The 26,025-nt window shown below is 39.8% G+C and overlaps 1 protein-coding gene across 4 annotated transcripts in view; it reads right to left on the bottom strand.

Moving 5' to 3' along the window:
* Positions 1–26,025, bottom strand: part of DIS3L2 (DIS3 like 3'-5' exoribonuclease 2) — a 382,646-nt gene that overhangs the window by 305,597 nt on the left and 51,024 nt on the right. For 3 of the 4 annotated variants that reach the window (XR_014016571.1, XM_081243341.1, XM_081243343.1), the window contains exons 2-5: positions 22,250–22,398; positions 21,569–21,726; positions 11,349–11,402; positions 4,472–4,573 (exon numbers count right to left, since the gene is read on the bottom strand). Coding sequence is in view for 3 of the 4 variants with exons in the window: in XM_081243341.1 (XP_081099467.1) it covers positions 4,472–4,573; positions 11,349–11,402; positions 21,569–21,726; positions 22,250–22,301 (366 nt within the window). In the remaining variant the exon portion in view is untranslated. Of the gene's footprint in view, positions 1–4,471; positions 4,574–11,348; positions 11,403–21,568; positions 21,727–22,187; positions 22,399–26,025 lie in introns of those variants that run through there. The other variant, XM_081243342.1, reaches the window with a different exon arrangement.

Here is a 26,025-nt window from a genome sequence, read left to right as displayed (position 1 = left end):
GGAATAGCTGGCTCATATGTTAGGTGTATGCTTAACTTTTTAAGAAACTTCCAGACTGTTTTCCAAAGTGATTGCACCATTTTGTATTCCCACAAGCAGCATATGAGGGATCCTTGTTCAATATCCTTGCCAACACTGGTTATGGTCAGCCATTTCGACTTTAGCCATTCTAGTGATTTTGCAGTAGTATTTTGTGCTTTTAATTTCCATTCCATAATGACTAATTATGTTGAGCATCTTTTCATATGCTTATTTGCCATCCATATATCTTATTCAGTAAAGTATCTGTACACATCTTTAATATAGTTTTTTTTTTTTTTTTTTTTTTTTTTTTTTTTGCGGTACGCGGGCCTCTCACTGTTGTGGCCTCTCCCGTTGCGGAGCACAGGCTCCGGACGCACAGGCCCAGCGGCCATGGCCCACGGGCCCAGCCGCTCCGCGGCATATGGGATCCTCCCAGACCGGGGCACGAACCCGCATCCCCTGCATCGGCAGGCGGACTCTCAACCACTGCACCACCAGGGAGGCCCTTTAATATAGTTTTTAACTGGGTTGTTTGTTTATTATTGACTTATAAGAGTTCTTATATTCTAGATAAAAGTTTTTGGTGAGATAAGTGTTTTGCAAATATTTTCTCCTAGTCTGTGGCTTGCTTTTTCATTTTTTATAACTGTCTATTGAAAACTAAAAGTTTATAATTTTAACTAAAAATTTATTGATTTTTTTCTTTTATATTTCATATTTTTTATATTACACTTAAAAAATATTTGCCAAATCTAAGGTCACTAAATTTTCTCCTCTATTTTCTTCTAGAAAGATTACAGTATTTAGATCCACGATTCACTTCAAGTTAATTTCTATATATGGTACAAGGTAAGGGTTGAAGTTCATTGTTTTTCATATGGCTACACAATTTTAATAGCACACCTGTTGAAAAGATATTCTTTCCCCATTGAATTACCTTGGCACCTTTGTAGAAAATTTATTAGTCATATAGGTATGGGTCTATTTCTGGATTCTCTATTATGCTCCATTGATCTATATGTCCATCTTGATAATATCAAACTGTCTCAATTACCAAAGCCTTATAATAAGTACTGAAATCAGGTAGTATATGTCCCCCAACTTTGTGGTTCTTTGTTTTGGCTATTCTAGGTCCTTTGCCCTTTCAAATAAGTCTTAAAATCAGTTTGTTAATTTCTACAAAGACTCCTGCTAGGATTTTGTTTGGAATTATGCTTAATCTACAGATCAATTTGAATAGAATTGGCAGTTTAACAATATTGAGTCTTTTAATTCATGAATACAGTATTTCTCACCATTTACTGAGGCCTTATTTAATTTCTCTCAATAACGTTTTATAGTCTTGCACATCTTTGGTCACATTTAACCCTAAGTATTTCATATTTTTCATCCTATTAAAAATGGTACTTTAAGAAAGTTTTCAACTTCCTATTTTTCATTGCTACTATATAGAAATACAATGGGTTTTTGTATATCAGCCTCTGTCCTTCAGCCTTGCTAAGCTCACTTATTAGTTCTAGTAGCTTTTCTTGTAAATTCCTTAGGTTTTTATACATAGAAAATCACAAAGTCTGAGAATAAAGAAGGTTTTCCTTCATCCTTTCCGATCTAAATGTTTTTTCTATGGCTTTATCATACTGACTAGAATCTCCAGTATGATGTTGAATAAAAGGAATGGGAAGGGACAGTCTTACCTCATTCCCAATAGTAGAAAAAAAAATCCACTCTTTCACCACTAAGAATAATGTTAGTTATAAGTATCTCCTAGATATTCTTCACCAGACTGAAGAAGTCCTATTGCTAGTCTACTATGAGTTTTTATCATGAATGGTTGTGGACTTTTATCAAATATATTTTCTGCATCTATCAAAATGATAGCATTTGATTTAAATATGGGGTTAACTTTAGCCTGTTAATATGATGAATTACGCCAAATTGCTTTACAGATATTAAACCAACCTTGCACTCCTGAGATAAACCCCACTTGCTCATGTTGTATTATCCTTTTAATACATTGCTGGATTTTATTTGTTAATATTTTGTTGAGGACTTTTTCACCCATGTTTGTGAGGAGTACTGGTCTGTAGCTTTCTTTTCTTAAAATGTCCTTTCCTGGTTTTGGTATTAGGGCAATGCTGGCCTCACAGAATGAGATGGAAAAGGTATCCTTCTCTTGCTTTTCCTGTAAGCATTTTTGTAAAATCAGGACTATTTCTTCCTTAAATGTTTAGTGGAATTCATCAGTAAGTGAAACCATCTAGACCTCCATATACTTTCAAGATCTCTATTAAAATGTCTAAAAAGAAATTAAGGGCTTCCCTGGTGGCGCAGTGGTTGGGAGTCCGCCTGCCAGTGTGGGGGATGCGGGTTCGTGCCCTGATCTGGGAGGATCCCACATGCCACGGAGCAGCTGGGCCCATACGCCTCAACTACTGAGCCTGCACTCTGGGGCCCACAAGCCACAACTACTGAAGCCCATGTGCCTAGAGCCCATGCTCGGCAACAAGAGAAGCCACCGCAATGAGAAGCCCGCACACAGCAATGAAGAGTAGACCTCACGCACCGCAATTAGAGAAAGCCCGCGCGCAGGAATGAAGACCCAACGCAGCCAAAAATAAATAAATAAATGTAAAAAAAAAAAGGATACTAGGAATCACGCAGCTCAATATTAAAAAAACAAACAACCCAATCAAAAAATGGGCAGAAGAGGGCTTCCCTAGTGGCACAGTGGTTTAGAGTCCACCTGCCAATGCAGGGGACATGGGTTTGTGCCCTGGTCCAGGAAGATCCCACATGCCGCGGAGCGGCTGGGCCCATGAGCCATGGCCACTGAGCCTGCACGTCCGGAGACTGTGCTCTGCAACGGGAGACGCCACAACAGTGAGAGGCCCACGTACCGCAAAAAAAAAACAAATGGGCAGAAGACCTAAAGAGACATTTCTCCAAAGAAGACATACAAATGGCCAAGAGGCACATGAAAAGCTGCTCAACATCACTAATGATTAGAGAAATGCAAATCAAAACTACAATGAGGTATCACCTCACACCAGTTAGAATGGGCATCATCAGAAAACCTACAAACAACAAATGCTGGAGAGGGTGTGGAGAAAAGGGAACCCTCTTGCACTGTTGATGGGAAGGTAAATTGATACAGCCACTATGGAGAACAGTATGGAAGTTCCTTAAAAAACTAAAAATAGAATTACCATATGACCCAGTGATCCCACTACTGGGCAAATACCCAGAGAAAACCATAATTCAAAAACACACATGCACCCCAATGTTCACTGCAGCACTATTTACAATAGCCAGTTCATGGAAGCAACCTAAATGCCCATCGACAGACAAATGGATAAAGAAGATGTGGTACATATATACAATGGAATATTACTCAGCCATAAAAAGGAATGAAATTGGGTCATTTTGTAGATGTGGATGGACCTAGAGACTGTCATACAGAGTGAAGTAAGTCAGAAAGAGAAAAACAAATATCGTATATTAATGCATATATGTGGAACCTAGAAAAATGGTACAGATGAACCGGTTTGCAAGGCAGATATAGAGACAAGATGTAGAGAACAAATGTATGGATACCACGTATGGGGGAAAGAGGATGGGGGTGGGGGTAGGTGGTGGTGGTGGGATGAATTGGGAGATTGGGATTGACATATATACACTAATATGTATAAAAGAGATAATAAGAAACTGCTGTATAAATAAAATAATATAAAATTCAAAAAAAAGAAAAGAATACTAGGAAGAAAAATTCAGACTTAGATATACAAGTTACCAGTTTTATATGACAATTCAAAGAAATTGTTGCTATGAATCATTCTAGTGCCTGATCCTTATTTAAAACAATAGTCAAAACAAAACCAAATCTTCCTTTTCAGCTGACAGACACAGATGGAGACTAAAACCCAGAATATTCTCATGTTAAAAACGTTTTCATCTGCTACCAAATTTCTGGTTTATAAAAATACACAGTCTATTTTTATCTGCCACGAGAAGTCCAATTACCAAACTGGACATCACAGAACTAGAGATGTGTTGCCTGGGTTCTCCAGGAGAGGCAGCAAGAACATGTGAAGACTGCACCATCCCTATGGCTTTGTCTTTCTAGTTCTCCCAGCATTAAATGTGGGATATTAATACATATCAGGTTTGAATGTCCCCTGCAAGCTGTTTTTCTATCCTAAAAATTACCAGAAACCAATGTAAAACATGTGACAGGGAAGACAGATCATAGGGGAGGGAACAAGGTGAACCGAAATCATTAAATGTCTGCGCACCCAATGCTTCTATGTCCCAAGAATTCTGTGGTCTGCTTCTGAGGCAACCAAGGGCCTTAGGGGTCTGTGACTGCTTCAGTTAATGATGTCTCACTGATGCACTACTGCAAAAGGCCCTGAAAAGGCTACAGTTATAAAAGGAAAATTTAACTCACCTTCCACTGCTCCTCTGGAAGCAGATTCACAACCACCAGATCCCCATTCAAGGCTCTATTACGAGCAACAACCCCGTCAATAAAAATGTCTCGATCACCATCCTAGGTTGGAGAAGGAAATAAAGTAGTCAGTTTACCACGGCTTGGAACCAAAAATTACTTCCTTGGTTTAAAAACTGTAGACTCTACAAACTGTCCACTGAGTTAACAGGAACACTAGTATTTAGCCACAAACAGACCTAGAGGAAGCTCAGTCTCTTTGGAACTAATAGAAATGGTGATGAACATAGAAGAGCAGGTTAACATAATACTAAAAAATCACCAAATAAGAGAAGATCTACTGTAGACGAGCCAAAACCAAACAAACAAAAATACATAAAGCAGAAAACGAGGACTGCATGCTTTCATAACTGAAATGAGAAAGGAGTAAGTTACCCTTTTTGGTTTTAAATAAAGTAAAGCATGATGGTACCTTTTCTACATGACTGAATTTTTGTAAGGGAAAGGTAAAAAGTAGACAATTTGCAAGAAAACAGAAGAACAACAACATATTGATGTAATCCCCAAAGAAAACCAACCAAGGGCAGGAGCAACAACCAGCTCCAGGAGTTGGGTTCTCTAGGAGAAAACCAGCAAAGTCACACTCCCCCCAAAGAAGTGGCAGAGAGAGCAATGTGGCTTGTTTGTTTGTTTTCTAACTGAAGTATAGTTGATTTACAATGCTGTGTTAGTTTCAGGTGTGCAGCATAGTGATTCAGTTATTTTTTTCCAGATTATATTCCATTATAGGTTATTACAAGATATTGAATATAATTCCCTGTACTATACAGTAAATCTTATTTGCTTATCTATTTCATGTACAGTAGTTTGTATCTGTTAATTCCACATTCCTAACTGTCCCTCTCCAACCTCTGGTAAACATAAATTTGTTTCTATGTCTGTGAGTCTGTTATATATAGATTCATTTGTGTTATTTTTTAGAATCCACATATAAGTGATACCATATAGTATTTTTCTTTCTCTGTCTGTCTCTGTCTTCACTAAGCATTATATTCTCTAGGTCCATCCATGTTGCAGCAAATGGCAGTATTTCACTCTTTTGTATGGCTGAGTAATATTCCAATGTATATATACCACATCTTCTTAAGCCAATCGTCTGTTGATTAGCACCTGGGTTGTTTTCATGTCTTGGCTATTGAACCCAGGTCCACAGCAGTGAAAGCCCGAGTCTTAATCACTGGGCCGCCAGGGAATTCCCCTCAAGCACATACTTAAAAACAATCCACCTGAAGCAGTGTAGCCCCAGTGAACTCCCTAGGTATCGACTGCCAAACTTAATTAGTTGCCAGAGTCTTCTTATCAAGACAAATTACTTTGCAAAAATAATTAAATGGAAAAGGTAGCTAAGAAAAGCATGCCTTCAGCTATAAGGTTCCATGAAAAAATTAAACATTTTCAAAATGTTTCACCAACAAACATGCAAAGACATGGTTGGACCTAGAGACTGTCATACAGAATGAAGTAAGTCAGAAAGAGAAAAACAAATATCATACATTAACACATATGTGTGGAATCTAGAAAAAATGGTACAGATGTACCGGTTTGCAAGGCAGAAATAGAGACACAGCTGTAGAGAACAAACGTATGGACACCAGGGGGGAAAGGGGAGAAGGGGAGGGGGGTGGTGGTGGTGGGATGAATTGGGAGATTGGAATTGACATATATACACTAATATGCATAAAATAGATAACTAATAAGAACCTGCTGTATAAAAATAAATAAATAAAATACATATATGCAAAAAAACAAACAAACATGCAAACATGTACTCTTATCCTTTCATCCTTCCAAGAGTTTATATTATGTGCTTCTTTTCAGAGGATAAGGGGGAAGTAAAATGTTAATTTTTCTCAAAGGAGGTAACAGCAAACTGGCTTGGAAAGCCACCACCAGTCAAAATTTTCTACTAGAGACAGTTGATGTTACACTCAATAGACTGCAGGTAATTACTATGATATTTTAAATAAAGATAAAATTAGCACTGCAAATTTACCACCACACTCACAGAATGGGATTTCATGTACTCAGTATTTTTTTTACAGTTTCCAATTACAAACCATTAGAGATCTTTAGAACAGTCTTTCTGTTCAACTTCCAATTTCCAATTTCCAATTCAATTTCCAGGCTAGCAGCTGTGGCCTGCACACTTTGCCAAACCTGACCCACCCTAGTCCCTAAGGAATAGCTACCGTGCCAGCCACAAAGACGGTTCATGATAAGCTTCTCAGAGAAATAGGAAGAGGCAACCAGTAAATAAAGAGTGAACAACTGAAGTGTGGCACACATCAATTGCCTTCTGCAATTTATAAAGTAATGGGATCTCTCTGACTTCTCTACAATGAAAATAAAGCTGTCTAGAGGTCATCCGAACCCATCATCATGTGTCAAAACGTATGCAATCAGATGCCTCTTTCGGAAGCAGCTACACCACTCTTAGCTTAGAGAGTTAAGAGGGTAAGATATTGGTATTGTCATGTTTCTATCCCAAGAAACGAAGAGAAGCAGGGCTGAATTGAACCTCGAATACACAAATCTATAGATATTGAATCACAACTCAGCTCTTACTTGATTCATGCAGAAGCCTGCATCTATTGCAGAATCTCTTATTTTAAAGATACTTGAGGACAGCTCAATATTAAAAGTTTGAATTAATCCCTCCTAACTACATTTTTTTTCCAAATTAACAAACTGTAATTGTTTTCCCAAAGATATATTTTTTTCATATACATCCATCATACACTGTAAACAAAAAAAAAGCAGTGTACATGCAATAAGAGAAAATAAATAGCATAGGTATTTCTAGGAGAAGAAAATCCATAGCATAGGTAAGGGGGCTCTAGTCTGGAGCACAGCTGAGTTTCCAGCAGTATAACCTCTTAACTACTTTTTAAGGCCAAAGAATTCATTCCTTCATTTGAACACCAGAAGACTTGATCTACCCATCAGAAAGAATAGGAAAAAAAGAAAAATGGATAATGATCAACCTGTTGGAAATATAAAGGGATCTGTGGGTAATCTAACTAAATATTTAGGAGGCAGGAGTGGGGAGGACAGCCCAAGTACACTATGATGTTCAGAACATCCTCCACCAATGGAATAGCTCCCTTTGGACCAGAAATAAATTCCATAGATGTACAAAGAGTGCCTCCCATGATGAGATGCACAAAAAAGCTACAGAACTCCTTGCACCAATATAATTCAGAATTGAAACTGTGCTTTTTATAAAAGCCAGGTTTTTACATCTGGTCCATTTCTCCTCTTTATCTTATGCCCAAGTCGGATAAAAAGGCACCTCAATAATATCAATTTATCTTGGTTTTTTGAAAAAGTTACATGGTTTTATTCTTACTTTTATTGAGAACAAGAGAACACTAGCAGGTACACACAGAAGTAACATCCCATGTATTTTGAGTTTGTCATAGGAAAATGAATATCAACTTTCTATCAGTAGAAACTACAATAAACCTAAATCATGTTCCCCCAAAACAAAGTACTTTTTTATACCTGATGATCAATTCATTGTTTCTAGCCTGTTGATATATGTATATATTTTAACACAGAAAGTGACACTGTATAAGTTCTCAACTGTTTTTGGAGTCAATAAGAATAAACCTAAATAATTTGATCAAATCTAGTCTATTTTTGTTTCTCCAAAAACTTTAGAATTTTAAAGTTATGAAGAACATTAGACAATATTTAATCCACCCCTTCATTTTACAATAAAAGAAACTTTCCGTTTCTTATTGTCAGAGCAGAGGCTTCATCTTCTATCAATTCCTATCTTTATTCTCCCTGCTAAAGCAGGGACAGGTAACAGTCAGGCCCTGCTTCTGATATCCTACCTTCTTGTCTACCTGTGAGCATTTTTCCAGTTCATACAAGTTCACAGTTGACATCGGCACGAGCTACGTATACTCAGAAATCTAGACCAGTGGTGGGATTTACCTACATGTAATTCATTGCCTCTACTATCTCCCCCTTCAACTGCTCTCCATAATGCTTCTAAAACCTGAAACTGACCAGAAAATCTACAAAACCAGAATGCAGGATTGTGCCAGTGTCCAAAACTGGAGTATCTACAATCACTTATAGCTGGGCCTTGATAGAGCTTCTGTAGTAGAGGTGAGTCATTTAGCACTTTTTCTCCCTCTGAGACAATTTTATTACTCCATCAGTGGCCAGATAAGAGAATAAAAGAGGTATAGAAGTAAGCCAATCCTAATATCACAACTGTAAAAAATTCTAAATAGGACATGCCAGGAGTACAATTTCAAGTGGGAGAACAACTTGAGCTTTTGAAACATCAGTAACTTTTGCCTAACTTCCTTTAACAAGCCAGATTAAACAGTGGCAACACATCATTTGCAAATTTAAATCACATGAACTTAACTTACAGGAACATAACTAGGCCAACACTTCAGAGGACCTCTGCTCTGGCCCTCCTCCGACCACACCCCTCCTCAACAGGTAAGGAGTTCTCAAGGCTAAATGGATTGTAATCAGCCCCAAGCCCATTTCCAGGGCATATATAAGCACCTTCCTCAGGTCTGTCTTCCCAAACGCAGACCACATCACAGGTGGCACCCCTAGACCTGACAGGTGGCTAATGGGTGGGTATTTCTAAGGGGTACGGGCAGAGCTTGGACATGTGGGATAAGATGCTCACCTAGAGGGCAAGGGCCCTTGATGAATGGAGGGTAGGAGGCAGGAGGGCAGCAAAGAGGGGACAGGGAGCAAGAACTGGGAAGGGAAGAGGGGCAGGCCAGAGGTGGACCCTCTCCATGCAGCCACCTTTCAGCATGGAGCTCCAAGGAGTCTTGAGAATTCTACATCTGAACCCCAGTACAAGTACATGGAGGTATATCTGGCAAGGAATATATTTTATCTGTCATGAATGTATTTTACTTAACAGTTTGTTAGTCTGATTTATAACTTTTAAATATTTAATATAAGGTATGTGTGCCTCCATCTGTATTCTGTCCTAGGCCACACACTCATCAGGAGCCGGCCTAAAAAGGATCTAACTTAGAGAAAATTCAATGCTGTGTACTCAGGAGAGAGAGAAAGCAAGCAGAAAAATTGTCAAAATACTGTATGTAGTTCCACTTATCATTCCCATCAATGAGAGCAAACCTCAGTGTGCAGGGAGGGCGACCTGCTCAGTTCCCAGGCACCTCTCAGGGTGAACTCCTTACTGCACTGGGTATGATTCTCGTGCTTAAAAAATTCATGTTTGGGCTTCCCTGGCAGTGCAGTGGTTGAGAGTACGCCTGCTGATGCAGGGGACACGGGTTCGTGCCCCGGTCCGGGAAGATCCCACATGCCACGGAGCGGATGGGCCCGTGAGCCATGGCCTCTGAGCCTGTGCGTCCAGAGCCTGTGCTCCGCAACGGGAGAGGCCACAGCAGTGAGAGGCCCGCATACCGCAAAAAAAAAAAAAAAAAAAAAAATCCATGTTTTTCACACAGTGGGGCCCCTAGTATAATTGAGCTCCTTCAACTGGTATGCCAAAGAGAAACAATCACCCTTTCTAATGTGGAGAAAATGTTGGTTATGCTAGACTTATTGAGAGATGGTTACTCCCTCTCCAACATGGCATATTCCTAAGAGATTTTCATGGGTAATTTTTATGATTATTGAATGTGAATTTCACCTTATGAGCAAACTCTGAAATCTAACACCCACGTAAACTGTGCTCCCACTGTGATGGAATAGCTCCCTCAGCTAAGTTACTACCTCAAATCTGACGCTCAATTCTATAATCTAAGCACCAGGGTCAGCAATATATACCATGTTCTGTCACAGGAACAGAAAATGACTAAGAGAGAACAAGGTGACATGTGACATTTTTTATCTAAGCCAGTGGGTAAGACCTAAACTTGAGATACAAATGTGAATCCTTGGCTTCAGGACAAGGGCAAGGGAAAAAAGGACAAAACTCAGCTTCAGAATAGGTCTTAGGTTATTGAAACAACAACAATAATAATACCTATGAAGTACGTGACTGAACTTGTATTCTCATTAAACTTGTGATTTCACAAAATGAAATATGTTAACTGAAATATATGTATTCCATTTCCTCATCTATGAGCCGAAGTTTCTTCCTATAATCTCTTCCACTGTGAAACATCTAATTCTATGGCTATCCTATTTATGGCATGCTGGAAAAGTTAGGCCAAGAATTTAAGAATATTGCTTTCCCAGCTTTGCACAATCAAACCTTATCCAGAGACCTGCTGCTAAATATATGTCAGAGTGAACTTCCCTTAATGAGACAAAGCCTATTAAAGTGAGTCAGGAACCTAAGAAGACTATAAAGAGCCAATGGTAAAAAGCCTTGTACCAAGTCTATCACCTGCATAAAGGTGAAGTGAGAAACTCTGACCAGAAAAAAAAAAAAATACACATTATTTTTGGACAAATTTGCAGAATAGCTCATGCAGTAGATTGAAAGTAGATAGCATATTTGTTTAGGAGAGATTAACTTAAATCAGTGGAAAAACCCATAAATCCTTTTAAGCTATAAACCAAGGGTGTCCAATTACAAGAACTGGTGGGTATCTGTGTGGGTTCAGCTGCTCCCTGCAGCCTAGTAATAAATGCCATCCCTTTCATTTGAAGTGTGTTTTTTAAGATTGGCAGAAGGGGCTGTTAACCAAAGGCGAATTTTGTTTATTTAAATTTGAAACAAATCCTTGCCCATCCTCAATTTTGTTTTACTACTCTGTTTCTTAGTTAGAATATATGATTTCAGTTTTACAGCACATCTAAAAAATTAAATGTGACATTAGGTTTATTATAAAGTTATTGAACTTACCGGGGAAGGAATGAAGGCTTCATGAAACTTCTTCGGATTAATTCTCAATACACCCTTTAAAATAAAAAATAAAATCTGTGAAAATTTAACTAGTTACACACTTACAATCTTTCCATACATATGTTACTAGTCAATAAAAAGTTTAAAATTAATTTAACAATTCGATCTAGGAAACAAGTTAGATGTATGAGAACTATTCATTAAATGCATGAAATATGATTTATGCTGATGTCTGTATCACAGAGTTCCATCCAACACTAAAAGCTCACACTGGCACCTTGCAGTGAATGGGCAGGGGTGAGAAGCAACAGAGTTTGGCGTGGAGTGGGAAAGTGGCAACTATGGGGATTTTATGTGCCCTTATATGCTAGTCTTCAAATATAAACCTTTCCTTTAAGAACAAGGTTACGGGGGATTATGCCTCACTACACAATGACCTTTTTTTATTCTATAAGACCTTCCCACAGTTGCTTGCTTCTGTGACAATTTTCAAAGTGATACAGGTTGACTTCCAGGTTGAATACTTAGTCTGGAGGGGCTGGATGCATATTTTTTACTCTGGTCCCTCTGCAGAGCTGAATGAGTCAATAATTCAAAATGGTCCAGAATCAGCTCTTAATGTAAGTGGGAATCCTGGCTCCAACAGCCAGGCCACCCAGTCTGCCTTCAACTTCACGTCAGTCCAGCACCAAGTCAGGGTCTGCCTCTATTTACGCACAGGGGTGCAGGTGGGGCCGTCTTCAACAGCAGTTCAGTATTTTAGGCTCTTGCAGGAAGCTGTAACCCTCCCCACTTACAGCTGCATCTGAAGGCCACTGGAACACATGGATGGAGGCAGTTATTTTCCTAAGAGTCAGACTCAAAAGGGTGTCTTGAGAAAGTGTTTTAAATAACATCTCTCCCCTAAAATACTGAAAGACTCAAAGATACACAATTAACAAAATAGGTGAGGGCATAAAATAAAGCAGAAAATAATTCTTTCTTTCGCTGGTACACCATGTTTAAATTACAAATTTCCATGCAACAATTTATATTACTGTTAAATCCCACACAGACTACTACAAATCCTCATTCAGTCCTTAACTTAATAATTATTGACTGAATTCTGATTATGTGCCAGACCCTGAGACAGACAATGTGGGAGAGTGAGAACCAAGCTCAGTCTTTGTTTATAAAGTAAAACATGAAGAATGCCACAAGTGAGGGGACAGCTTACTTTCAGCTGGGGGCACTAGGCAAGGCTCCAGAGATGGTGCCTGACCTGGTCCTTGATGGAGGAGGAAAATTTGAAGATAAATCAGAAAGGAAATATAGGCAAGAGTGATTAAGAGGGCAAATACTCTTCTACCACCAATGCTGTATTAGGGTAAGAGACAGAGGGACAGGGAAGGAAGGCAGGCAAAGCTCCCAGAGGCCAGTCCCTGTTTTATGAATGTCACTGCAATTTCACTTTTAGAGCAGCTGTTTCTTGTTGGAGGAGGGAGGAAAAGGCTTATTATATTTATCCTCAATATTCATCCACTCACTCAACAAATACCTCCTGACAATTAGCATGACAGGCACTATGCTAAGTGATGGGGCCACAATGGAGAGAGAGTAATAATAGATAGGCTCTACCCTCAGAGTTTACAGTCTAGTGAGAGGAAATAAACACTCCAAATAAATAAAAGTAAACTCATTGATTTTTTAAAATTCATTTTCTGACCCAATTTCCTTTTTTTTTTTTTTTTTTTTTTTGCGGTACGCGGGCCTCTCACTGTTGTGGCCTCTCCCGTTGCAGAGCACAGGCTCTGGACGCGCAGGCTCAGCGGCTATGGCTCACGGGCCCAGCCGCTCCGCGGCATGTGGGATCCTCCCGGACCGGGGCACGAACCCGTGTCCCCTGCATCGGCAGGCGGACTCTCAACCACTGCGCCACCAGGGAAGCCCCCAAGTTTCTTTTTTTTCAACTGCTGATCTTCTATCATCCCTTCAAGCTCAGTGAATGGTTAGTACATGAAGAAGTACAGAGATGAGGATGCCTTCTGCTTTGAAAGTACCTGTAATGACAGAGCACCCAGAGATGCCACAGCTGGACTCAGGGGAAGGAAACAGGCTGCTCAGGGCTGTAACTTGCTCTAGTTTGTTTGTCTGTGTGTGTTTTTTTATTGAGATATGTTTGATGTACAATGTTACATAAGTTACAGGTATATACCATAGTGATTTGCAATGTTTAAAGGTTATATACTCGATGTATAGTTATTATAAAATATCTCGACTCTTGAAAAGAACAACTATTGGGCTTCCCTGGTGGCACAGTGGTTGAGAGTCCGCCTACCGATGCAGGGGACACGGGTTCGTGCCCCGGTCTGGGAAGATCCCACATGCCGCGGAGCGGATGGGCCCGTGAGCCATGGCTGCAGAGCCTGCACGCCTGGAGCCTGTGCTCCGCAACGGGAGAGGCCACAGCAGTGAGAGGCCCACATACCGCAAAAAAAAAAAAAAAAGAACAACTATTAAAAGGACCAAAAAGATTCTATTCTTGATTGTCTATCCCAAACTTCCTGATATATAAAAGCACACAAGGAGAGACACATGCCTTGTTCAAGAAAAATGTTTGCAATTTGACTGGAGCATACTCTTAAGAACTGGACCTCAGGAACAGATCCCCTGAGAGTACAGATCACACTAAGAAAGAAAAATCTCTAGCAGAGTCCACAGCAGACCACGGTCATCCCCACAGCCTGAAGAAGCTGTCAGCAAAGCATCTCAAGAAATGGCCTTGTAACTGAAAGAGACTTCTAGCAGATGTCTTGTCTTACTCACCTACATACATAAGTCCAGAACTTCCATTTCCATATTTCTATGACCATCGCCTAATCTGCCCCAAACCCTCATCCCTCATTTTCCTCCTCAACCCTTTCCTAAGCCTGGAACTGGTGGCTCCAAATCCTCCATCTCTTTTCTGAATGCTCTGGTGCCTCCTTGCCTCCACTGAAACCTGATGTGACCAGTTCCCTCAAGTGCTCTCAAAGAGAGCCGATTTTCTCTCTCCTATCCCATATAGCTCAGGGACCAGAAGAAGAATGTTTCCCCCCTGCTTCCCCACTACAGCTTTAAAAATTCCTCCATTCTCTATCAAAATCCCCAGATACTTAGAAGTTCATCTCACTGGCTCCTGCTATACCTCCTTGGTGCTGGCATCTTCAAACCTTCTGATCGTACCCCTGATTTACTAATGTTGCTTTACAACGAATGCTTAAGAAACTTCTCTAGGTGGGAAACACAAGAGAAGAAAAAGACCCACAAAAACAAACCCAAAACAATTAAGAAAATGGTAATAGGAACATACATACTGATAACAACCTTGAATGAAAATGGATTAAATGCCCCAACCAAAAGACACAGACTGGCTGAAGGGATATAAAAACAAGACCCATCTATATGCTGTCTACAAGAGACCCACTTCAGACCTAGGGACACATACAGACTGAAAGTGAAGGGATGGAAAAAAGATACTCCATGCAAATGAAAATCAAAAGAAAGCTGGAGTATCAACACTTGTATCAGATTTTTAAAATAAAGACTGTTACAAGAGATAAGGAGGGACACAACATAATGATCAAAGGATCAACCCAAAAAGAAGATATAACAATTACAAATGTTTATGCACCCAACATATGAGCACCTCAATACATAAGGCAAATGCTAACAACCATAAACGGAGAAACCGACAGTAACACAATAAAAGGAGGGGACTTTAACACCCCACTTACACTAATGGACAGATCATCCAAACAAAAAATAAATAAGGAAACACAAGTTTTAAGTGACACAACAGACCAGATAGATTTAATTGATATTTATAGAACATTCCACCCAAAAGTGGCAGAATACACTTTCTTCTCAAGTGCACATGGAACATTCTCCAGGATAGATCACATCTTGGGTCACAAATCAAGCCTTGGAAAATTTAAGAAGATTGAAATCGTATCAAGCATCTTTTCTGACCACAACGCTATGAGACTGGAAATCAATTACAGGAAAAAAACTGTAAAAAACACAAATACCTGGAGGCTAAACAGTGCGCTACTAAATAACCAAGAGATCACTGAAGAAATCAAAGAAGAAATTTAAAAATACACAGAGAAAAATGACAACGAAAACATGACAACCCAAAACCTATGGGACGCAGCAAAAGCAGTTCTAAAAGAGAAGTTTATAGCAATTCAATCTCACCTCAAGAAACAAGAAAAATCTCAAATAAACAATCTAACCCTACACTTAAAACAACTAGAGAAAGAATAACAAAGAAAACCCAAAATCAGTAGAAGGAAAGAAATCATAACAATCAGAGCAGAAATAAATGAAATAGAAATGAAGAAAACAATAGCAAAGATCAATAAAACTAAAAGCTGGTTCTTTGAGAAGATAAACGAAATTGATAAGCCATTAGCTAGACTCATCAAGAAAAATAGGGAGAGGACTCAATTCAATAAAATTAGAAACGAAAAAGGAAAAATCACAATTGAGACTGCAGAAATACTAAGGATTATAAGAGACTACTACAAACAACTATATGCCAATAAAACGGACAACCATGAAGAAGTGGACAAATTCTTGGAAAGGTACAATTTTCCAAGACTGAACCAGGAAGAATTAGAAAATATACACAGACCTATCACAAGCAATGAAATTGAAACTGTAATTAAAAATCTTCCAACAGGGGCCTCCCTGGTGGCGCAGTGGTTGGGAGTCCGCCTGCTGATGCAGGGGATACGGGTTCGTGCCCCGGTCTGGGAGGATCCCATATGCCGCGGAGCGGCTGGGCCCGTGAGCCATGGCCGCTGGGCCTGCGCATCCGGAGCCTGTGCTCCGCGACGGGAGAGGCCACAACAGTGAGAGGCCCGCATGCCGCAAAAAGAAAAAAAAAATATATATATATATATATATAAAAAAAAATCTTCCAACAAACAAAAGTCCAGGACCAGATGGCTTCACAGGTGAATTCTATCATACATTTAGAGAAGAGCTAACACCCATCCTTCTCAAACTCTTCCGAAAAATTGCAGAGGGAGAAACACCTCAAATTCATTCTACAAAGCCACCATCACCCTGATACCAAAGCTGGAAGAAGATAACACAAAAAAAGAAAATTATAGACCAATATTACCGATGAACATAGATGCAAAACTCCTGAACAAAATACTAGCAAACAGAATCCAACAACACATTAAAAGGATCATACACCATGGTCAAGTGGGATTTATCCCAGGGATGCAAGGATTCTTCAATATATGCACATCAATCAATGTGATACACCACATTAACAAATTAAGAAATAAAAACCATATGATCATCTCAATAGATGCAGAAAAAGCTTTTGACAAAATTCAACACCCATTTATGATAAAAACTCTCCAGAAAATGGGCATAGAGGGAAACTACCTCAACATAATAAAGGCCATATATGACAAACCCACAGCAAGCATCATACTCAATGGTGAAAAACTGAAAGCATCTCCACTAAGATCAGGAACAAGACAAGGATGTCCACTCTCACCACTCTTATTCAACACAGTTCTGGAACTCCTAGCCACAGCAATCAGGGAAGAAAAAGAAATAAAAAGAATACAAATTGGAAAAGAAGAAGTAAAACTGTCACTGTTTGTAGATGACATGATACTATACATAGAAAACCCTAAAGATGTCACCAGAAAACTACTAGAACTAATCAGTGAATTTGGTAGGGTTGCAGGATACAAAATGAAATCTCTGGCATTCCTATACATCAACAACAAAAAATCAGAAAGAGAAATTAAGGAAACACTCCCATTTACCACTGCAACAAAAAGAATAAAATACGTAGGAACAAACCTGCCTAAAGAGACAAAAGACTCGTACTCAGAAAACTATAAAACAATGATGAAAGAAATCAAAGATGACATAAGCAGATGGAGAAATATACCATGCTCTTGGATTGGAAGAATCAATATTGTGAAAATGACTATACTGCCCAAAGCAATCTACAGATTCAATGCAATCCCTATCAAACTACCAATGGCATTCTTCACAGAACTAGAACAAAAAATTTTACAATTCGTATGGAAACACAAAAGACCCCAAATAGCCAAAGCAAACTTGAGAAAGAAAAACGGAGCTGGAGGAATCAGGCTCCCCCACTTCAAACTATACCACAAAGCTACAGTAATCAAGCAATATGGTACTGGCACAGAAACAGAAATATAGATCAATGGTACAGGATAGAATGCCCAGAAATAAACCCACGCACATATGGGCACGTAATTTATGACAAAGGAGGCAAGAACATACAATGGGGGAAAGACAGCCTCCTGAATAAGTGGTGCTGGAAAAACTGGACAGCTACATGTAAAAGAATGAAATTAGAACACTTCCTAACACCATACACAAAAATAAACTCCAAATGGATTAAAGACTTAAATGTAAGACCAGACACTATAAAACTCTTGGGGGAAAACATAGGAAAAACACTCTTTGACATAAACCACAGCAAGATCTTTTTTGACCCACCTCCTAGAGTAACGGAAATAAAAACAAAAATAAACAAATGGGACTTAATTAAAATTAAAAGCTTTTGTATAGCAAAGGAAACCATAAACAAGACAAAAAGACAACCCTCAGAATGGGAGAAAACATTTGCAAATGAAACAAGAGACAAGGATTAATCTCCAAAATATACAAACAGCTCATGCAGCTCAATATCAAAAAAACAAACAATCCAATCAATAAATGGGCAGAAGACCTAAATAGACATTTCACCAAGGAAGACATACAGATGGCCAAGAGGCACATGAAAAGATGCTCAACATCACTAATTATTAGAGAAATGCAAATCAAAACTACAATGAGGTATCACCTCATACCAGTCAGAATGGCCATCATCAAAAAATCTAGAAACAATAAATGCTGGAGAGGGTGTGGAGAAAAGGGAACCCTCTTGCTCTGTTGGTGGGAAGGTAAATTGATACAGCCACTATGGAGAACAATATGGAGGTCCCTTAAAAAACTAAAAATAGAACTATCATATGACCCAGCAATCCCACTACTGGGCATATACCCTGAAAAAACCATAATTCAAAAAGAGTCATGTTCCACAATGTTCACTGCAGCACTATTTACAATAGCCAGGACACGGAACCAACCTAAATGTCCATCGACAGATGAATGGATAAAGAAGATGTGGCACACATATACAGTGGAATATTACTCAGCCATAAAAAGAAACAAAATTGAGTTATTTGTAGTGAGGTGGATGGACCTAGAGTCTGTCATACAGAGTGAAGTAAGTCAGAAAGAGGAAAACAAATACCATATGCTAACGCATATATAATGGAATCTAAAAAAAAATGGTACTGTTGAAACTAGTTGCAGGGCAGGAATAAAGAGGTAGACATAGAGAATGGACTTGAGGACATGGGGTGGGAGGGGGAAGCTGGGGCAAAGTGAGAGTAGCATTGACATATATACACTAGCGAATGTAAAATAGTTGGCTGGTGGGAAGCAGCCGCATAGCACAGGGAGATCAGCTCGGTGCTCTGTGATGACCTAGAGGGGTGGGATAGTGAGGATGGGAGGGAGGCTCAAGAGGGAGGGGATATGGGGACACATGTATGCATATGGCTGATATGCTTTGCTGCGCAATAGAAACTAACACAGTACTGTGAAGCAATTATAATCCAATAAAGATCTATTTAAAAAATAATTAAATAAAAATAAAAAAATAAAAACATCTCTTATCTTTCAATAAAAGTTTCTTTGGGGAAAGAAAAAGGATGTCACAATATACTTAAGTTTGTATACAAAAGCTAACAAATGCTTACATCTAATATATATATTTAATAAGTTTAATTTTCTCCAACAGCATTCAAATTTCTTCTCTTGACTAGCTTTTTACCTTACCCATTAAGGCCTGCACAGATGGACTCTGTTTCTCTGCCTATGAAAATCTTATTTACAGTGTTGTATATTTCACACGGTGACCTCATATCTGGAACCCATTCCTTTTCCCATCTGCAAAGAACAACTGTTCTCATCTGTTGGGGGAGGCTCTGGCTGCAGAGTCTCATGATGTCACAAGCCAGGAGGAATCACTTACAAACTCCTGGGAATGAGAGTTGTTATATTGATCAGCTTTTTGTTTTAACATTCGCAAAGAGTTGCTTCAAAAGCAAAAATTAATACGAGGGAGCAAAAACCATGCCATTGCAGAATAGTTTCCTGAGCCTATCTCTGTAAATTTTATAAACAATTTTTCTTCCAAGTCATAACAACAGAGGATCCTCTCACTCTTCTTCAAAGACAGTACCTTGATCCTTTATTCAGTCGGTAAATAAAGATTTATTCGATATAAATTTATTAAGCATCAATCAAATGCCAGTCATTGTGCTAATTTGTGGGAATAAAACATGACCATGCCCACAAGGAAGTGAACAGTCTATCTGAGGAAATATAAATTCCAAGAAATGATAATAAGTTTAGAATAAAGGGTAAACAAAAAAGTCGGTTTCAGGAAAGTGGTAATGGCCAATTCCACTTGGAGAATTAAAGTGAGGCTTCATAAAGGGGTAACATTTAGGTAAGGTCAAGCACAACTACATGAAGATAGTGGGAGAAAGAATTCCTAACACCAGGAACAGTGTGTACAAAGTCATAGAGGAATCAAAGAGCAGAGTTTTTACTGGCAAAGTTTCGAAGATCAGGGTGAATTGAGCAGAGTGTACCTGGAAGAGAATGGCAGGAGATGAGAATGGGAAAAGCACAACAGGTCCTCATACACAGAACAAGATGAGGGCCAAGAAACTTGCAGATAAAATGGAGTTCAGTATGTGCGCTGAACGATAAACAGCAAATGAATGGATTAATGAATGAACAAATGTCCAACTGAAGCTTTAACTTTCCTAAGAGAGACCTGAAAGAAATCAAGGGAAGCTTTAAAAAAAAAAACCAACTGTACCTCTGAAATCAAAGCGAGCAACTAATTAATTTGTTAAAAACAAATTTTCATTCAGGAGTCTATATTAAGCACATGTGCACTTGACCACAGGTAAATACAAAAGGTGATAAAAAGGATAAAAAGGAAGAGAAGATGACAGTATCTGTTAATTAGCTGGATCTCCAGCCCCAAACACAAATACAGAAGCTGGACACTCGGACTGAGAGAAAATGGAACACAGTCGACATCTACAAGCAAGCCAGGTAACACATGGCAATGTTTCTATACTAAACTAAGAATTATAAAATAGACTACTTTAAGGAATATGTGGCCTCGCCTCCCTCTCGATCTCATTGCCTACTACCTGCCTCAGATTTCACACCTGAAGAGACCTAAGCTGTCTCACTCTGTATTGTTTCACGGTTCGTGTCTTCGTTAGTGTCACTACCTTTCCATACCTCCCTTCCCAACACATAACACTCATTTAATAGACCCAAATGAGTCATCTCTCAATATTCACTGCAGGTGTCACCTCCTACAGTTTCCTGGTTTCCCCCAACATTCTCCAGTGAGTGGTCACGCTTTTACCCGAGCACTTACCCTGTATCCTCAGATCATCTGTTCACATGACTGCCTGCTGCACTACTAGGCTGCAGCCTCAAAGGACAGAAAATCAGCCTCATCCACCTTCATCTCGGGAGCAACCACGCTGTGTGCTCCTAACTATATAAACTGTTCCTGGCTCACGGTGGACAGTTGAACATTTGCTGAGCCAAACTGCTGAATTAGCTTGTAAAAATATTTTGTAAACTATAAATATAAAGCACTCAACAAATATTGTCTGCTGCTATTTACTGTTTCCTTTTCAAGCTTATTCTCTGTCAGTCAGCATCCATGTGCTCCAGGCAAACTGACCTATCAATGTTTCCTATAGCCACACGCTATATCCCACTTCTCTCTTAGCAGTTCACACTCGTCCCCTTGTAAAGCTCTTTCTCTCCACTTATTCAAACTGCACCAATCCATGGCCTGGCTCTAATATATCCCTTCCAATAAAGCACTCCTAGACAACCCTAACTGGAAGTAACGGCTCCCGAGTTAACAGCTCTAGTTATATTGCAGGTCTGAGAAGTGGGAAGCCCTGGGCCTGTCACGTCATCATTTCTCTCAAAGCACACAGCAGAGAAAAATAAACAGTTTCAATGAGTAATCAATTACTTCTGATTCCACATATTCAAGGAATAGCCTTCTAATATATTTTAAGCACCTGAATAAGTGTTCCTCTCTTCAAGCCTTCTGAAACATCCTCCTTGGACAGGTAGGTTTCAAATATGCTTTTTTTCTTCCCTCGTATGGTCTTGCTCTTTGACATTTTGTCACCTGGTGAAGCACCAACACCACGTGGGCCAGCCAAAGAGGACGCGCCTAGAAACATGAGGCATCAATCAACTCTACTCAAACGTCTCTCTATCTCCAAAACTGGAGATATTTCACCTTTTTTTTTTCTTATTTAGAAAGACCAAAACATAATAAAATTTCCTGATGATGATTTCAAATAGTCATAAAGAGGAAAAATTGGTAAGGAAACATGAATAAAATGTACACAGATTTGAGACCTGAATGTTAAATCAGCACCACAATATACATGGAACATAACCCAAATAATGGGTTCAGTATGCTTTGCTGGTTATAGCCACAAACTTTTAAAAATGGGAATTACTAAAAGATCATCACTTTTCTAGAGGAGATTAAACAGCTGTAATCAATATAACAATAAATTAAGACAGCAAGAAACCACACAATTCTAAAGTAAATAACACAGGAGAATATTTAACAGGTCACCAAAAGAATTACAGTCTCCCTCAGTCCTAAGACCCGCCCTGCACCTCCATTCCACTTTAGTTCAGGTCTCCAGTTGCTAGAGCAGATCCCATTTTCCTTTTGCTACCTCTGGGAGTCCCCAGGGGCCGGAGGTTCAGCCGGTAGTCAGGATGGCTCATTACTGGTTCCAAGGTCACCTCTTCTCTCTAGATCCAGGAGGGCCTCCACTGCTCAGCTCAGAGTTCTTCTGGCCTTGATCAGCTCAGTTGTCACTAGCTGAAACCAAAGAGAGATGGGTGACTGAAGAACTGTTAACCTGAAGCCTCCTCTGTGCTCTCGGAAATTTAGGACTTGGATGGCAAAGGCAATGTGGTGTCCCTCCTGGGTCCTGGCGTCACTTTCTCCTAGGCAGTTAGTCAAGCACACCATCTGTCCTGAGTTGCTTTTCAAGGTCTTCAACCTCATGGGGTATCACCAGCCTGCTTGTTTGGGCCCCTTCAACTAAAAATCTCCACAAATAGGGCAATGAGATAGAAATTAAGGAGTTCCAAGGTTCTATTCAGCTAGTGGAATGTACAAGAGCAGGAGGGAATATGGTTTTGAAAAATGGTATAAAGATCTAGAATCTAAAGGCTATAATGAAATAGGTACTAAACTAGGGCTCAAGAGATGCGGCATTTACTAAGTTTAACCTTAGACAAATGACGTTCTTCTACAAAATCAAATAAATCCATTCCTTAGAATTCATCAATATAAACATAACCTAATTCACTGCCACAACCAGATGTCCAAAACTATGCACGGAACTGCAGATGATTCACTAGCTTTCAAAAGATGGGAATGCTGTAGTTAGACATCTACTTCCCTACTCTTACCTGCCATCACTTCAAACCAGTCATCTGACCAGAAGCTCCGGCAGCTGCTCCTAAGGAATACAAGGCAGCTAGCTGCCTGGCTCAGCGGACTGGAATGTGGGGCCCTGCAGCTGGCCCCCTGGCCTTCGACCTGGACACTGAACATGTCATCACTACATCTACTTTCTACTCTCTGCTGGCCACAGGCCCAGGATTCAAGTCTATACTTGCAAATTCTCAAAATCTGGATGGGCAGCCTGCTTTCCCATAAAATGGATCAAGATGTCATTCTGAACACTAAAACCCTTTCCTCTAAACTTCCCACACACATCCTTCACCAAAATGATGTAATTTTTCTTGAAATTGAAATTAATACTAACTCAGGAGAGGAGAAGCAACAGAGACAGAGTAACAAGCCACTTATTGATACGTGAAGAGATTCAGAGATAACGTCAAGAAGTTTCAAGAAGAAAGAGAAACAGATGGTCTTAGATAAACAACAAGGTAGTGGAAAAGGCACACAGAGGAGTCCAGACCATCTGCTGGTTTCATTCAGAAATGCATTCATCCACTCCTTAATTCAACAACTATTTCTGCAAGATACTAGACACCAGGCATAGTGAGGGATACAGAAGTTCATTAGACTTATAGAACTCATATTAAAATAACAACTAATGCAAGCTGGGGAGTGATAAGCACTTTTTTTTTTTAAGTATGGGTAATGTACATATGATGGAAGAGAGTATCTCCAGATCAGGAAATCCAAGAGCGCTTCAGGAAAGATGTTAAGAACTGAGAATGTGAGAAAAGCATACTGTTGGCAAAAGGAAAAAAATATATAGACACACAAACAGAAAAACACAGGCAGGCTCTTGCCCCGTTAATTCCATTTGGATGGAGTCCAGCCTATATGAAGGGAGGCGGTGGCAAGGAAAATACAACGAGTTGGGAGGCCTAGAAAACCAGCCCCGCTGCTCACAGGCAGCTGGGAATGTCTGAAGCATGAATGAGCGGAAGAGAAGAACAACAGACCAAAGTTGTGTTTCAGGAAAAATTAACCTGGCATAGCACATTCAGAGTCATCTAGAGTTGAGAAAGACTGGCAGCAGCTGCACCTCAGGAAAGAACCGGAACAGACTGGGTGAAAGGAAAGGGAGGCCTGAACTAGAGTTGCAGCTGCAGACACTGAAATGAACAGACTATTAACATGGTATTACATAGGAAAACTGGCACCACTTGGCAACCAGGCATTTCTGAAGGAGAGCAAGGAGGTGGCAATTGTGTGAGATTTCAAGTAAGGAGACTGGGAGACGATAACATCACCAAGTTAGAGAAGATGATGAAGTCTACTTGGGGTATTACATACCTCTACATGGCAATACATACCTCTATATATACGCCTCTACACCTGGAAATACCTACTTCTACATCAAGAACCTGAAAACTGGAGCAGAACTTAGAGAGATGAATTAGCCAGCCACTTGCATAAAGATGGTAACCCAACGTTTTCTAGAATGGAAGAGATTGCCAAAAAGGGGTAAGGTGATGCAGAAGAGGGCCTAGGACAAAATCTGGGTATGGGCAACTTTTTTTGCAAAGAGGAAGAAGAAGTAGAAAACATAATAAAGAAGCTAATAAAGGTATAGGGGAAAAAACCAATCGAGTCTGATGCTAAGAAAACAAGGGAGACAATGGCTTCCAAAGGAAGACAGGTTCATGATCAGGGTTTGCATGAACTACTAAGAAAACAAATAATGGCAGCCTTGGGTGGGGCAAGGGGTTGGAGCAAGCTGCAAGCAGGAGAAAGACAATCCAAAAACAAGAGCCAGAATTGAAAATGAGGTACTTCATATCATGTCTTGATGCAGGCAAGAGTTCAAAATTAAGGGGAGTTACTGCCAGTCAAGTGAGATGGAGGTACAGAGATCTCATCTCAAATGTCCTAGGTCAGCTGCATTTGTAACCTTTTTTCACAGCAAATATCTCGGTTGGTGTGATTTACACCTAACTTTTCTGTCTAGCTCAGGAAGATAAGGAATGTTCGGTTGAGATCATCACCATAATCCCACTGACTCCCACAGTACCTAGGATAGAATAGGTGCTCAATAATCACTCCTTAAATGACTGGATGAGTTTGTTTTCATGAGCAAGCAGTGAGAACACCAAGCAAAGCAGGGTCATTTAGGGAAACCATGCTAAAAACAAATCAGCAAAGAATGGAAAACCAGGAAACAAAGTCGGCAAGAATAAGCCAGACCAGCCGAGCAGAGAGTCAAAGTCTGCCTTTGGGTATCAAAGCACTGGAAGCAGATGGAAAGATTCCAAGAATACAAGATGCTAAGCAGAAGACAAACAAGCAAGCAACCTTCCCTTCCCAGTGATGTAGTTGTGAAGGCCCATTAACCCTGGAGAAATCCTGGACACTCCTACCCTGACACACTAAAAGCACAAGTCACCAGCTAATCCTCACCAGCTTTCAGAATGAGGGCCAATGATACACTGCCCAACTGCCCACTGGCTCCTAGAGAGGGTGTCTTGCCATGGAAATAGCTGTACATTCTGAAGAGTTGGGCTAAGATTAGGAAGAACAGGCAGTACTGGTTAATAGTGTCACATGGTACAAAAGAGTAGGAATGAGGAGGAATGTAGGAAAAGCACTAGACTTGAGAAAGTGTAAACAAAGAAAGCATCTGGGTAAAAGAAGTGGTGTCTTGAGACCCAATGTATAGTACAGAGCAGGTGCTCAAAAATTTGAATAAATGAAGACTATCTGGGACAGAAACCAGGTTACAACAAATATATACTAGAGAGAAATATGAGTAGCAGGGCCAGGACTAGGGTCAGGCAAGCAAGGCACCTAGGACACAAAATTTATGAAAGGTAAGTGACACAAGTGCCAACCCCATGCTTGTAGGACTCCAAGATAAGTGCCTCCTTAAATGTTTGTGCCCTAGGCATCTCACTTGCCTTACCCTAGTCTCATTCAGCCTTATGAGTAGCAAGAACAGAAGAAATTTATGAACCTGGGTAGTGAAGGAAACTCAAGGAG

This window comes from Mesoplodon bidens (genome assembly GCF_964165515.1).
Source record: "Mesoplodon bidens genome assembly, chromosome: 8".
Taxonomy (NCBI): domain Eukaryota; kingdom Metazoa; phylum Chordata; class Mammalia; order Artiodactyla; family Ziphiidae; genus Mesoplodon; species Mesoplodon bidens.
Note: the sequence above shows the minus strand (reverse complement) of the source record. Positions and strands in the feature narration are given on the sequence as shown.